The 14,886-nt window shown below is 34.7% G+C and overlaps 1 protein-coding gene across 1 annotated transcript in view; it reads left to right on the forward strand.

The window, feature by feature from the left end:
• LOC107022264 overlaps positions 1–14,886 on the forward strand; it is a 115,470-nt gene that overhangs the window by 66,680 nt on the left and 33,904 nt on the right. The window contains exon 2 of the mRNA XM_015222929.1: positions 12,999–13,132. Within this exon, the coding sequence (XP_015078415.1) occupies positions 12,999–13,132 (134 nt within the window). The remainder of the gene's footprint in view (positions 1–12,998; positions 13,133–14,886) is intronic.

Consider the following 14,886-nt stretch of genomic DNA (forward strand, 5'->3'; position numbering starts at 1 on the left):
ATTAGAATAGTATCTGCACCAATCAATTTATATGATGTATGTTAAAAATACATTCAAGTTTGATGTTAAATTATTTTTAAACAAAATTGTGTGATTGAAAATTCATTGTTATACATTTTTACCGAGCATATATTTTAACTTTTCTTATCTGATTTTATTGTCGGATATACTTAGCTTCCTCTAGTAGTAAATAGAGCAACTACATCAAAAAATTTCACTCTTTACAAACAACCTGCATTTGCACCCAATTTGGCATGTTCTTTTTAAATCAAAACTATCATTTGACATGTTTTTCAAATCTAAACTATCATTTGGCATGTTTGAGGTATATGTAGGGAACTAAAAAAATCTTCAATTAAAAAATTAGGAGATTTAATTTGATTCTATCTCTATTTTTTTAAATATAGAAATAAGGTTTCAATCTATTTAAGTCTGTCCTATTTTCATATTTTGAGAAAAACAAGTAAAATCTATTTAAGCCTTTAGTATTTACTATCAATGTTTTTTAATCTTATTAGAATAATAAAGTCCATTCTTTGATTTAGTAAATGATATCTAAATCGAAAAGGTTTACTTGTATTTTCTTTTGCTTGATAATTGGACTGAATGAATAGTTGATAGCCCTAAACGAATAAAATTGGAGCTTAAAAGTCCAATGAATTTAGCCACGAGAAAATATGGTCCAAATAAGAAAATTGTTTTCTTATTTATTTATAATTGTCGTGCATTTACCATTGTTTTGTAGTTTTATTCTTAACACTCACATTTTATTTATTTTAACTTAGATGATTTCCCTGTGAGGTGCTTGAACGAATTTTTTAAATTGTTTTTCCTTTATTGAAAGAGGGAATACCTTTTTTTTTGGAAATTTCTTGATTATTTAGGTTCTCGAACCGAGTTATATTTTAAATGAACTTAGCGGATAGCTGATAGTTTTGTCCATCTATAGATACAAATAAAAATAGACTAGAGGTAAGAAGGAGTGTCCCTCGCTTGCTCTTGATAAGTGCTCAAATAAAGTATGAAGTGGTTTTGTATGTACTTTTCTTCTTCAGTTGAACCACTATGATTCCTTTCTATAAATTCAATAGGGTTTTCACACATGTCAAACAACAATAATAGCAGCAAAAATTAATAGAAATTATGAGAGAGCCTCCCTAGTCATAATGGTCAAATTACGTATTGGTAATCTCATTTCCACATCATATCAATTCCGAGAAAGGGTTTCTTATCAATATAAACCCTCATCCTTTTACCATTGGTTTTTGGAATGTGAAAATCCTTTGGGATAGAAAGACAATGAAAGTACGCGCCTCAGGTTTCTGTGCATAAGAGAATTTACGGGTATGGATACACTTATGCGATAGTGACATAAATGATCTGCATGCTATATGTTCTCCATCACCTCAAAGTACATTCAGTTGCACTTGAAAATCCTACAATAATATAGCCTCATTTTACACACCCACACCTACAAATAAGGCATCGAGATCTCATAGTGGTATTCGTTTCCCAAATACACTTTTTTCATTTCTATCGATGTTGCCTGTCCAATTCACTCGTGGGTAATTTTGTAAACTAGTATCAAATTTATTATCTTCTTTAAATCCAAACAATGGATTTAGTTCTCTTCGCGTGCAACAATGGATCTTTTCACTAAAATGGCATTTTTTTTCTAGAAATACTTAGTTACAATGTTACTCCAGATCTACTTATTGAAGAAACAAATTCGGCTGAGCCGGTAGGTGTATCATTCACTAAACTGTCAAAACGATCTCCCGTGATAATTAAGAAACAGTCAGGATAGAGGATATCCTCTGTATGTCTATGACTGCAGACCACAAATATCACTGCATAGACTGCTCAAGCACCAGTGGAACCACTGCCATTACATAGAATTGAAGAAACCCTAAAATATAGGGAGTCACAACTAAAATATGTGTGTATCTGTATTAGCTTATCAATCTAAAGGTTTCTTTGGGATGATATTAGGTGCACTAAGGTCCTCATCGGCACATAGGTCATTATCTAAGAAAGTCAATGTTTAAAATGAAGTTGATTTATATACATATGGAAGCATTTTTATTTCAAGGATATTAATGGAAAGTCAAATAAGAAAGATGTTCGGGACTTTATTGGCAAAAATAACAAAGCGAAAGTAGATGATAGAAAATAGGACGACAAAGAGATGAATGATGATGATGTTAAAGGTGAGCCCAAAGAACTACATGTAAAGCATAACATGAAGCAAGTTTAAATAAAAAAAGAATTTTTATTCTATTTCGTATGGTACACTTGATCTTGAATTAATTTGAAAAAGGGAAAAAAGATTGTGAGACATGGAGTTGAAAACCATAACTCATTCATACCTCTTCTCATAACTCTGAAGATTTATATTTGTGAACTCCAAATGTCCCAAAATCATTTTTCCATTGTTCAGAGAGTGTAAAGTTTTGATGATTCATGATCAGGTGCACCATAGAAAAGCGAATCAAAGAAGTCATTCTTACATCTAACACACTTCACTTTCTATTTTCTTTTGATATGTACTTCTCTAGTTTCACCTATAACATCATCATCATCCATAAATTTTTCATTCTCCTTTTCATTATCCTATTTGATCTTGTTATATTTGCTAAAAAGCTCTGAAACCTCTTTCTTAATAAACTTTACATTTATTTCCTTAAAATCAAAATCCTCCTTAAATCTTCTTGTGACACAGGACTTCTCACCTTCTCTTCCCACCACATGATTTCTTGAACTTTAATGTGTATATAAAGTAACTCAATTTTTTTATATTTTGTCTTCCTAATAAATGTTATATGTGTCGATGACGTCCTTGATGCACCTGATCTCTTTCTCAAGCGTAGTTACCTTTATAATGATGAACCTTCAATTTTTTATTTGTGGATTTTGGCAATGACTCTAGTGTTACTTTATTGTTATTTAATGGCAGAGGTTTCCTTTATAGTGCTAGAGAAGTCTTTGCAGTGATATTTTTGATATGTAATAATGACGATGGAGTGGATTGCATCAATTCCAACGGATCTTCAATTCTCATGGGAGATAGTTTTCACTGCTTGCTTAGTGATACATATGTCAGCTCAATTGAATTGGTTCATTAGTAAATGTAATCACAGTAGCATTCACATGCAAAGAACATGTCATTTTTGGGCCAAGATTTATTATTATAATTGAAAGAGAATTCTATGTAGTTTTTGACATTCGAATAGACGATATATTAGGTACCAATTTTGTTGATTTCCTAGGATTAGATTGGACAGATGGGGTGAATAGCAAGGGAGGAAATGTATTTAGGGAACCAGTATCAGCATGATATGTCGAGGCCATAGTTGTAGTTGTGGGGTAAGGAGAATCAGGTTTCCTTATTAAGGATCATTGGGTACAACTGATATACTTTGAAGTAACGGAGATGATATAACTTGCAGATCCTTCATGTCACTACCATACAAGTATATATACTCATATATTATGTCATGTGCAAAAATCTAAGGACCATCATTCCAATGTATTTCCATCCTAAGGATTTCAAATTATAAGAGAATTGGTAGAAAAGGTAATGGTTCATAAAGATTAGAAAGCCATTATAATAAATATCGGAAATCAATATGACAAAAATGATACATAATTTGATCTTCTTAGATGGGGTTGCTCTCTTATTAAAATCCGGGGTCCTTTACCATGAATGTGGTTTGAGAGGTGCCAAAATGTAATGAACTGATGAATTTAAAGTGAATAGATTAGAAAAGTTCAATTAAAGAAGAAGAATGAAGAAACTGCTTCATGTTTTATTTGAGAACTTGTCAAGAGAGAGTGTGGGGAATTCCTTCTTTCCTCTTTTATATTTTTATAAATCAAAGTGTCACTTATCAAAAAATTTCAATTAATTGGTTAGAGAATTTAAATTAACTAGAAATTTCATAAAAATACGCACTTCTAGTCAAGGAACAATAATAAATAAAATTGGTCCAAGCAACTCTCCAAGAATTCATCGAAGTAAAATAAAAAATAAAATTTACTGTTAAGAGTAACAACAACATAATAATAGTAAGGAAACGATAATAATACATTGAATAAAATTAGGGATTGGACATCTAAGTCAGCTTCAATTAAGAGAAAACAGTCAAAATATGTAGTGAGTGTGGTGCTTGATCCAACAAATTGTATCATGTACAAGAAGTGGTACCCATTCTAATCAATATAATGTATGAGTCTTGGTATCTGAGCAAACTAAGATTTTTCTCGTATTTTGTGTGGTGGCAGATCCAATCAATAATATGTATCAGGTGTCGTACCCATAATGAAGAAATATCTCATACCATATGTGGTACCCGACCTAACCAAAAATATTTACTAGGCATAGTACCTAAGACTACCAAGTGATATTTCGTACAAGGCATGGTACCCGAGCCAATCCATATTCACAGAAACACAATTACAATCACACTGGTAATACAAGCAAACAAAAACACCTTCATTACATGAGATTGTCAAACATTCATCATTTCCACATTCAGTCCTTATTTTTCCCCATAACATGTATTGTATAGGTTTCACTAGACCCTCTCTTTCTCTCTCAAGATGCATTCAATCCTAGGCTCTCTCTCGATACCTGTCGATAAGACACACAATTCACACCAAATTAAAATTAATATAGAAATTAAATACGCTTAAGTAAAGTTACCTCTACAAGATGATAAACCTTACATGTTACAAGACCTTAATTTTCAAACAACAACAATACGAACCACGTTAAGCTAAAGGATAGCTGGAACACTATTTATCGATCGAAAAGCTTTATTTTAAACTAACAACTCAACATTTCCCAACACTTATGCTTCTCTTTGTATTGAAAATTGACAACAATAAAAACAATTAAACATATAAATATCCAACATTCTAGCCACAAAATATGTATGTCCTAATTAACATAGTGTAACTATTACTTTGATTTGCTGAGAAAATTACCATTAAAAGCAGTCAAATTTGATGGGTTGCAAACACTATTGATGTTGACTAGCAACCTGGGGCTATAATAGGAAGTGAAAAGTATCGTAAAGACTTGAAGTTCAAAGACAAACTCAAAATAAAATTTGTGTGTGTGTCCCATGCCCTCCAAATATGACTAAAGAGTCCATAACTTCAGCTGAAAATTATGTATGCCATACTCATCACTTGTTTAATTGCGTGAGTCCATATAAACTATGGGTATATAGCTGTGATGTATGTATTAAGAAAGGCATGGAAAATGACCCTCTATATACCCTTCCTAGTTCTATCCTTAGTTGTTTACTCCCCCACTATCGGGGTGACTAATATGGATCGTAGGAGAGATGTCTAGGACATGAAGATCATTAAGAATAAAATAAAAATATTTGGAGACCAATCTTCTCCTCGTGATACACCAGATGCATGAACAATTATAGAATCAGGACATGCAACAATAAGATAAGACACTACTCTCAAAATACATTTATCTCATCCATTAACTAAAGCTTCTAAAAGATTTATTGGTTCATTTTGACCAAAACCTCAAGTAGACAACCTCGAAATGAAATTCAGATTGTTTTGTTACCTCTAGAATATCAATTTTGGACTATAAAGAGCTTTGATGTGGATTCTGAGGATCTTGGACTCATTTTGAGTCCCCTTGTGGAAATTAAATTAAAATGGAGCTTGGTGTGGGACTTACTTTTCATCAAGATGACCTCCATTTGAAGTTGCAACAACACCATTGAGTTTAGAAAGCTGAATTTGGTAGGGTAGAATATCTTATTTCCATGCCAGGGTTTTGAACGAATCCTAAGCACCCCATAAGAGATTTTCGTACAAGGATAAACTAGTTTATGTGCATTAGCTTGTGCAGCACCAAATTCTTCATCATGGTCATGCGCACCTAGGGTTGTGATTGTGGTGGACAATGAGCTTTGCCTATGATTTCGAAAGCCTGAGGCCTCATTCATGATATACCGTGAGTTTATGGTATCTTTAATACATTTCTCTTAAGATTTGTATATGTCTAGGTTTATTTTTTATTACAACTAATGTTTATTATGCCATAATGGTAGGAAATTGTCTGGGACGAGGTCAAGAGAGACAGCTAAAATTTATCAGAGAGAGCCACCTACAGAAGTGACCTACCATCCATAGGTCTAGTCATTGTCCATCAATGGGCTGGCATAGAATGACACTCAAGGAAGTCTAACTATGTGTATAAATACAAAAGAGAGTGACAGACCCTAGGTCAAACCACTGGTAGTCTTGCACAACTGCCAATTGATTCAGAGATTAAGAGTTCATGTACTTGAAGAAAGTTCTAAGTGTGGAGCCATAAAAGGCGACTCATGGACTGTAGGGAAACTTATGGGTCGTACTGTGCACCCATTGTTTGTGTCAAAATGTTGAAGGGTCCAAATTCTGAGAAAAAAGTCTAAGTGTCAAGCAATAGAAGGGACTTACGGACTGTAGCTTTGATCACGGTCCATAGATTAGTCTCGTCGCTTGAAGACGTGTCTAGCAGTTTTATTTCCTTATTTCATTTCCTTTTTGTTTAGGATAAGTTGTTTTTTATAATTACAGTATGTAAACCTCGTTTTGGGGGTTAGACATTATTGTTTTACTTCTAGTTTTTTGTATTATCTTGTAGAATTAATTTTGCAGCCTTAGAAATTTGGTTTTCCAAGTTTGTTTTACAAGATTTTGACTTTGCAATTCAAGTTGAGATTTTGGGTTTCTTCTACTCAATGTGTAAGTTCATGATTTCTTCTTCTAAAAATATGAATTGTATTCTTTCAATCATGAGTAGCTAAATAAATAACTAGGGTTGTGGGAACCATGAGTGATTAACAACGTATGAATAATAAATAAGTAATTGTTGACTAATGTCGATGCATGCATTGATAATTCTTTTGTTTGGAGGTCTTTTTAACGGTTGCCAACATTTGAACTAGCCTTATTGCTACTAGCCGGACCAAGGAGGCAGTTAATAAGAAAAGAGTTATCAACAGAGATTTAGTGTGATACTATTGAATAGTCTAATGTCAAGTAATGCGAGCGTGAAAACTAAGTCATACATTGATGTGATGTCTAATCTGAGGTAAAGGTAAGGGTTAGTAAAATATACACACGTAAACGGACCGAGGTGCGGGGTGAAATTCTCTATATGGTGGACCAAGCACTTAGGGATTCATAACTTACCACTTTGCATATGATACAAAAGGAAAGGATTACTTTTATTAGGATTATCGCGTTATGAACTTATGGGGAACACATAAACCCTAGTTTCTCTCTCTCATTGATAACATTAATGTTCAAATCTTGCTCACTTGTTACTTAACAATCAATCAGTTATTTGTTACACAAACCCCCCCCCCCCTTACTTACTTGTCTCTTAAATAAATCAGCTAAACCAAAATAATTGTGATTTAAGATTAAGTGTAAACCATATTCCTCATGGATCGACCCCAACCTACTAGTTGGATTCTTTATTTGACTATAATACCTTATACTTCTTTAGAGAAGTGTAATTTCAGTGTATTTAAATTTTGGCGATGTTGCTGGGGAATAATGCTTTTAGAATAAGTTTAACTACATCATTGAACTTCAGTCAATTATTTCCTAATTTTACTTTTATTTTTGTTTTTGTTTTCCACTGGTTTCTACCATAGTGTATGTCAAGTACACGGAGTCAAGGCGAACCATTGACCCCATAGGATCCAGACTTGGACAAAACTTTGAGAAGAATGAATAATCAAGGGGTCCAAGTCAACCAGTCAGAAGGAATCTAGGTGATGGATTTGAGTTACAGCCTTCTGGGACTGTTAATGAAAATGCTCAGGTTCATGATGACAATCTACTTGGAGATGCATTCAGGGTGTAGACTCCACCAAAACAAATGAGGTAAGACAACTACAGGTTCGAGTTTAATGAAGTTGAATCAAAAGTACCCGTTGTTCTCCTTACACTACCCCAAGGAATAAATTCATGGTGACTAGTACTTTGGTGCAGATGCTTACATCGAAGGGTTTGTTTCTAGTGTTACTTTGAAAGATCCGCATGGGCACATGGACAGGTTGAGGTACATTTGTAAGAGTTGTGTGGGGCGACTGAAGTTGTTCATGGACGTCATAGGGTGTTTAGAGTCTTTTCTCTATCATTGACTGGAGATGCTGCGATCTAGTTTCTTGAGCTTCCTATAACTCAATTCATACATGGGACAATCTGCACAAAGTGTTCACGTCCAAGTACTTCCCATTGTAGAAGAAGTTGAACCACAAAAACAAAAACTTAACAACTTTTTGGCACTACCTAGAGAGTCTGTGAGTAGTTGTGGGATAGGTTCACTACAATAATAAGAAGTGTTCCAAATCACCGCATTGATGATGAGTCGTTGAAGGAGTTTTTCTACATAGGTTAGAATGACAATGGTAAGGTTGTTCTTAATACTATTGCTGGAGGATCATCTGGTAAGTGCACTTTTGAGCAGAATGTTGAGAAATTGGAGAATATTTCCCGAAACAATAAAGCATCGAGCACTCAAAAGTTAGGCACTAAAAGAAGAACATTTTCAGTTCAAGGTGCGCCTAGTAAATCTACCAATTACATTCTTGAGGAGATGGCTCAGATCAGGAAATAACTTGGTTTGGTATTAAAGCATGTAAGCGGAGGACCACAAATGGTAAATGTTGTGAATTATTTTATTAACACTCTACCACCACCCGGTTGAGGATTGTTATTATGAGGAAAATGCTTACTTGGGGAATGGTCAGACGGGGGATACCGAGCTAATGCAGAAGGTTCCAATTTGGATCATTAGAACTAAGGTCAAAGATACGAAGGTTGGAACTATGGTTATTACAATCGCGAGGGTCAATATTTCCAGGTGGAAACTAAAGTAACAATAACAACGACAACTGTAACAACTATGGCAACAACAATGATAGGGTTGGGCATTATGTTCCTCAACAAAATTGGGAATCTGGCAACATGGAAGATGGGGATAGTATGTGACAGGTTGATGATGTGATGTAGAAGATGATGAAGTGGTTTGATTCGACTATTGAGAATGTGAAGGGGATGCGAAACGATTTGTCCGGAATCGCTCACAAAATTGATGCCCATGCAGTGACAATCAAGCAACTTGATCAGCAGCCAGTTTTCCACTACACTAAACCCCGTTAGCATGGCACACTTCCTAGAAACACCATCAAGAATCTTAAAAACAATAGGCATTGTATAGTAGTCACAACTCGATGGGGTAAATAGACCATTGAACCACCTAAGATATCTGAGGTTGAAATTTTGGTTGAAAGAGAAGATAATGAGATTGAGGTTGCTGAGGAGTCCGAGAATGCTACAAAGAAGGAAGAAGAGATAACTCAAAAAGCTATTCCCATGCCTACACCTCCACCTTCATTCCTATAGAAGTTTGTAAAGAAGAATGAAGAAGTGAAATACATGATGAGTCCAAGATTTGGACTAATCTAGAGCTTTGTTTTAATAGATTTAGTGTCCTAAAGTACATATTTTATGCCAGTAACTGATATCAACCCTTGGTTTTCAGGGACTTGAATTGAGGAACAAAGCATGGATACTACTAAGGAAAAAGGAAGAAGGCAGCTGATAGAACAAAGTAAGGAAGCCTTGCGGATCTCCTAAACCATTGGGCGAGACAGTGAATGGCCATAGACTCGCCTAATATTTCAGTGTGCCAAATTTTGAAGGAGAAAATCAAGTTGGTGTAAAAAGGAGAAGTCGTTGAGTCTCCGAATGATTTCGTGATATGGTGCATTATCTCCCAAAGTTACAAAACTTAAGGATGATGAAGGTCAAAACAAAAGGGTGATTGAATTGACCAAAGGGTGGATCGCTCAGTAGATCAGTGATCAAGACTAACTGCGCCTGTTGGTCCTTCGCATCACAATATTTGGTGACTGTAAATTCTTTTTTATGTTTTAGCTTAGCATCTTATCTTGAGTTGGATAGTTTTCTTTCAGTTTGAGAGTTTAGAGTGAGAACTGAGTTTTGCATTTAAAGAAAATATTTTCCTTAGCTTTGAAGATTTCCATTTCTAAGAATTGGATTTTGGTATTGAAGATTCTTCATCTTAGACCTTTGTAAAGACATTATTAATCTTACAAGTTGATGGAAACACAATTTGGTAACAATTTCTTGCATTTTAATATATTTACCTAAACCCCCAAATCTTGGGGTGTGATTATCTTATTATGGATTGATTTAACTGTTGGATACTATTAATTTATAGTGCAAATGTTGTTTTAAAATGATTTTATTTAGTAATTGCGTCTTATAAAGGGTTGTAGTTGCAAATATAAATCAACCATCGTGTTTTGGCTTGATCAAGAGACAGTTTTTAAAACCAAGATTACAGATTGAATGGTCTATGGGTATTTGGTTGTCATTGGTTCAACTCGAGAGAGTTAATCCTAAATCCACACATTCGACTCGAGAAAGTGAATGAATGAAAGTGAAGGTTGTTCTTAATTGTTGCTTAATTTCGTTTGAGAGAAACTAATTTGATTCGGGGTAAATCCTCAAGATAGAGTTTATCTCCACTAAAGTCTAGCTCATTCGCTAATTTACAGGTATTCACTATAAATGGAAATTACCCGATTGTTTACCTTAGCCCATAATCATATCACATCCAAAGAATCATGTCTCCATATTTTTATTTTGTTGGTATTTTCAATTTTAGTTGATAAATGAATACAAAACCACTCTCAATATTTGACACTTGTGTCACTCCAAACTTGAATTATTTTATTGTTTGTAAATATGTTTAGCTATGATTGACTTGAACATATTCACATGGCTATTGATACTAAAATCCACTCTTTGTGGGGTGATCCCAACCCTTGGTTGGATTATATTACTACTAACGAATATTGGCACTTGAACATGAAGTACTGGCCTGATACGTGAAATTTAAATGGCGCCGCTGCCTGCCAATGGTGTTATTTCAGAATTTTTACTTAAGTTGAATTTTGTTCTTAGTAGTCATAGTAGAATTTACTTAATTTTTAATTTTTGTCTTTGTAGTGCTTGCTGAACAGAGAAATTTACCATAGTTTGTAGAAACTGTGGCCCAAATGCCTAAAGTTAATCAAGAGATTGATGAGGACAACTATTTGTCCCCACTAATAACTCAGCTGGAATATTTGGCCAAGAAGATATTAGAGGTTGAAGTCCAATGAAAAGAAAAGATATATACATGCCCCCTCATGAGAGGAAAAGCCTAAGGACAACGAGACTAAACGTGTCAAAGATAAACTTTTACTCATTCTCCAAAAGGTCAATGAGCATCATGAAGTGTTAGAAGAGCTAAGGGAGAATGTCAAAGCGCTAAATCATATGATTAGCTATAACTCCAGATTTATCCATCTAATTGAATACCTTATGGGTCAAGTACTACCTCATCTTTGCCAAAAACAATAAGATGGTTTACCTAGTGATACTATGGCAAACCCCAAGAATGAGGTTTGAAGGTGGACTTGCGTCGTGTTGCGACGTTATATAAGGCCCTTCTTTGTAGGAAACCATGACCCTTTATTGCTTTGTTTTTTTAAAATAAATAAAGGTGTGTTGATTGTGCAGAACAAAGTGTTGAAATTATTTGAAAAGTGAAGTTTGGTGAGCAGGTAGTCCAGTTAGCATATCTCCAAAGAGGTTGGCACGCCTAAATTGAACCACCGTTTTACCCAAGGTAATATGAAATAAAGTTTTGTAAAACTATGTGAGCCTAGGAGCTAATTGGTGAATTGCCAATTCGGTCGACGATCCCAATTTTGTCCACCGTTTGGAACTATTAATAAGAAGTCCTCTAAAACACGGCGAGGTAAGTTACCACTTGGCGTGTCGCTGAGTGGATCAGCGAGCACGACTAATGTCGTCGAATGGGCGAGAACTGGAAAGTTTTTTAAGGCCAAAGGTTTAAACTTTCAAACTCTTTCACTTTCAAACTATAAAAAATCACACCTAATTAGTGTTTTCAATATTTTTGCATTTTGAAAGTATTTTAGTCATTTTTTTGTGCTTGGATTGGGATCACTTTGTCGCATAGCATTTCAGTCATTCGTATTCCGAATGGAAGGTTGGTTTTCCAAACCCTGAATTTCTCTTTTATTGAAATTGTTCTCATATTCAAATGATCGATATTAGTGATATGTGTTGGGACTCTTTGATCTTATTTGTTTTGAATGTGCCTATTTTAGTTTGAATATCTAGCCATTATTATTTAATTTATTAATCCGCATAATCTAGTGCTTTAAATTTGGTTCGTTGTTCGTGCATGTTGTTAATGTTAGTTGGGTGAAGTCTAAGTAGCCCTTAATGGTGAAAAATCACGTAATTTGCCTAATAATAGAGTGGGTGACATCATTGTTAAGGCTAAAAGTCATAAAAAGTCCAAATTTGGCAAAACCAAGAGAAGCATGAGTATCTCAGTATTATGGGTGCTATGGGTCTAGTCTTAATTTGAGTTGTCCGGGTTTTTATTTTGCTTTCATGAGTTGTGGGACTGAATTTTAGTAGTTGTGTTGAAAGTAGGCATGTTGGATCATTTTGCGAGTTGGGTTCACCGAAGTTCCCTATCTCGCTTTTATTCTCATGCTTTATTTGATGCTATGTTCCATAACTTTCGGCAAAAGCATGAGGTCGCCAAAAGCACTTGGAGTCTGGGGGGAAGTCTTCGTGATCTCACTTTATTTCACCCCTGTATCTCTTTTTCCACTATAACTTTCGGCAGGATAGCCCTTGCTCGCCAAAAGTTTTCGACGACTCGCACAAAGGCCCTTCTCGTTTCCGACTCGCTGAAAATTAGATTCAACCCTTTAGGCGAGCCCAATTTTTCTCACCAAAGATATTTGGCGACTCGCTAAGTGGATCGGCAAGTTTGTTTGCAATTGATTTTCTACGAGTTTGATTTAGTTGTTCCTCATTTTTTTTCCGATGTTTTGCAGATATGGCCAGATCTAAGGTTCCAGGTAGAGACATGCCACCCCAAGAGAAATTAAAGGGGATTATAATCGATGAGGATGCAACTGCATTCAGAAGCAAAGCAACAAGACTTCCCATATCTGGTGGAAAGGAAAAGGCAAGGGAAAGAGGCCCACTATTAATAGGGATACTACTCCCTGAGACCCTTATATTCCTTCATGGGCCTGGGGATTCTATGAAAATATTCATACCTTCTTGGAGGATACGTCATTGGTATCTCCTAGTGGGTCTAGTATTGTTCTTTCTTCTTAGAAGACTCTCGGCACTAATGTCCAAGTCCAGACTAATGCACCGAGCACTGATGCCCAAAAATATAGAGTGACTAATTATACCTCTTCACCTCTGTATATGTATTACCTTATTTTGACTTAGGGTTATTTTATTTTTTTTGCATTTCAGGACAAATGACTCTGTTGTGGTGGGGTGAGGCCAACCTTTTGTGACCTTCTTGGTTTTATTTATTTGATTAGGTTTTGAGAGTTATCTTATGTTTTTAACTACATATTGTAGATGATTGAACTTGTGGCTCGTTCTTTTAATTGCAATTGTTTTTTGGAACCCTCTCGAAAAAAATATCCCACCTCTTTTGTGTATGATTTTACCCACCTAGGTGGATGAGGGGTAGTGGTGCACCAGTTTTAATACTTCGAGGGTATTTGAGGACCTTTTATGTTAAATGTGGGAATTATTTTGGATATGAGTTAAATTCACTAGAATCCTATAGCACAAATTTGAGTTAGACACTTTCTTATCGATTAAGTTTCAATATGATATTTTACTTGGGTCAACTTCAAATGACAATATATCTGTGCATATAAAGAATCAGATCACTCTGAAATATCAAATAAATGTCTATGGTACTCTATCCAACACAACAAAGTTTTCTCTACTTTCAGTTCGGAGTAAAAAGTTATATTCATTTTAGTGAAACCTTGTTAGGTAGTTGAAGTTTCACAGAAGGCTTGACATAAAGTTAAGTGTTTCATATACCATGGATCCCTAAACGGTCTGTAAGGCCTTCCTTTCAAGGCGCTCCAACAATGTTTAAGTTGGGGCTATTTTTGTATTTCCCTGCATCGTTTTAACCCATATTCTAAGTCTAAATCACGATGTTTTGCACCTGGTTAAAGTCTGAAAAGGTGTTAATCAGTTCTTTTATGTTCATTAACATTTCCAGTCTTTATATGAAGGTTCCAAAAGGAGAATAATCTAGGGTTTTCAAGCGTTCTCCAAATTTCATCAATTTCGCCAAGAACTTTGTTGTTCTAGGCGTGTATGGCTATATAGTATTGGACTAGTTCGTACTCACACCCTTAATATGCTTTTAAATCATTAAAAGAGAAATCAAGGATAATATCCTTATATTTGAGTTTTCTTGAGATGAGGTGAATGTTTAGTTCTGAGTTCTGAGTATTGAGTTTTTCAACATTCTTATTGAGATCCTTCAATTGATTAGTTCATGTCTATAATTCAGCACGAACCCTATTTCGAGTCATAAATTTTGAGAATCTTTTAAAGTCAAAATGTTTATTTTAATTTGAGTTTTGAGAAAGTAAACCAATATTTGAGCAACTAAATAAGGGAACTATGTATTTTCTAAATCTTTTATTTTTACATGACGTAAGAGTAAATTGTTTTGAGAAAAGTAAAAGAGTTTTAAAAAAGATTAAGTACAGAGTTGTTACCTCTTAAAGAGGTCATTTTGAGTAATTATCTCAACCCAAAGAAAGTATTTTTTATATTGAGCAAATAGAAACCTTCTTTACAAAATGAGCATTGAGTATAGAGATATTTCAGAATAGTTACCTCTTTTAAGAGGATAGTTTGAACAATTATCTCAAATCATATATA

The sequence above is a fragment of the Solanum pennellii genome, chromosome 6 (assembly GCF_001406875.1).
Source record: "Solanum pennellii chromosome 6, SPENNV200".
Taxonomy (NCBI): domain Eukaryota; kingdom Viridiplantae; phylum Streptophyta; class Magnoliopsida; order Solanales; family Solanaceae; genus Solanum; species Solanum pennellii.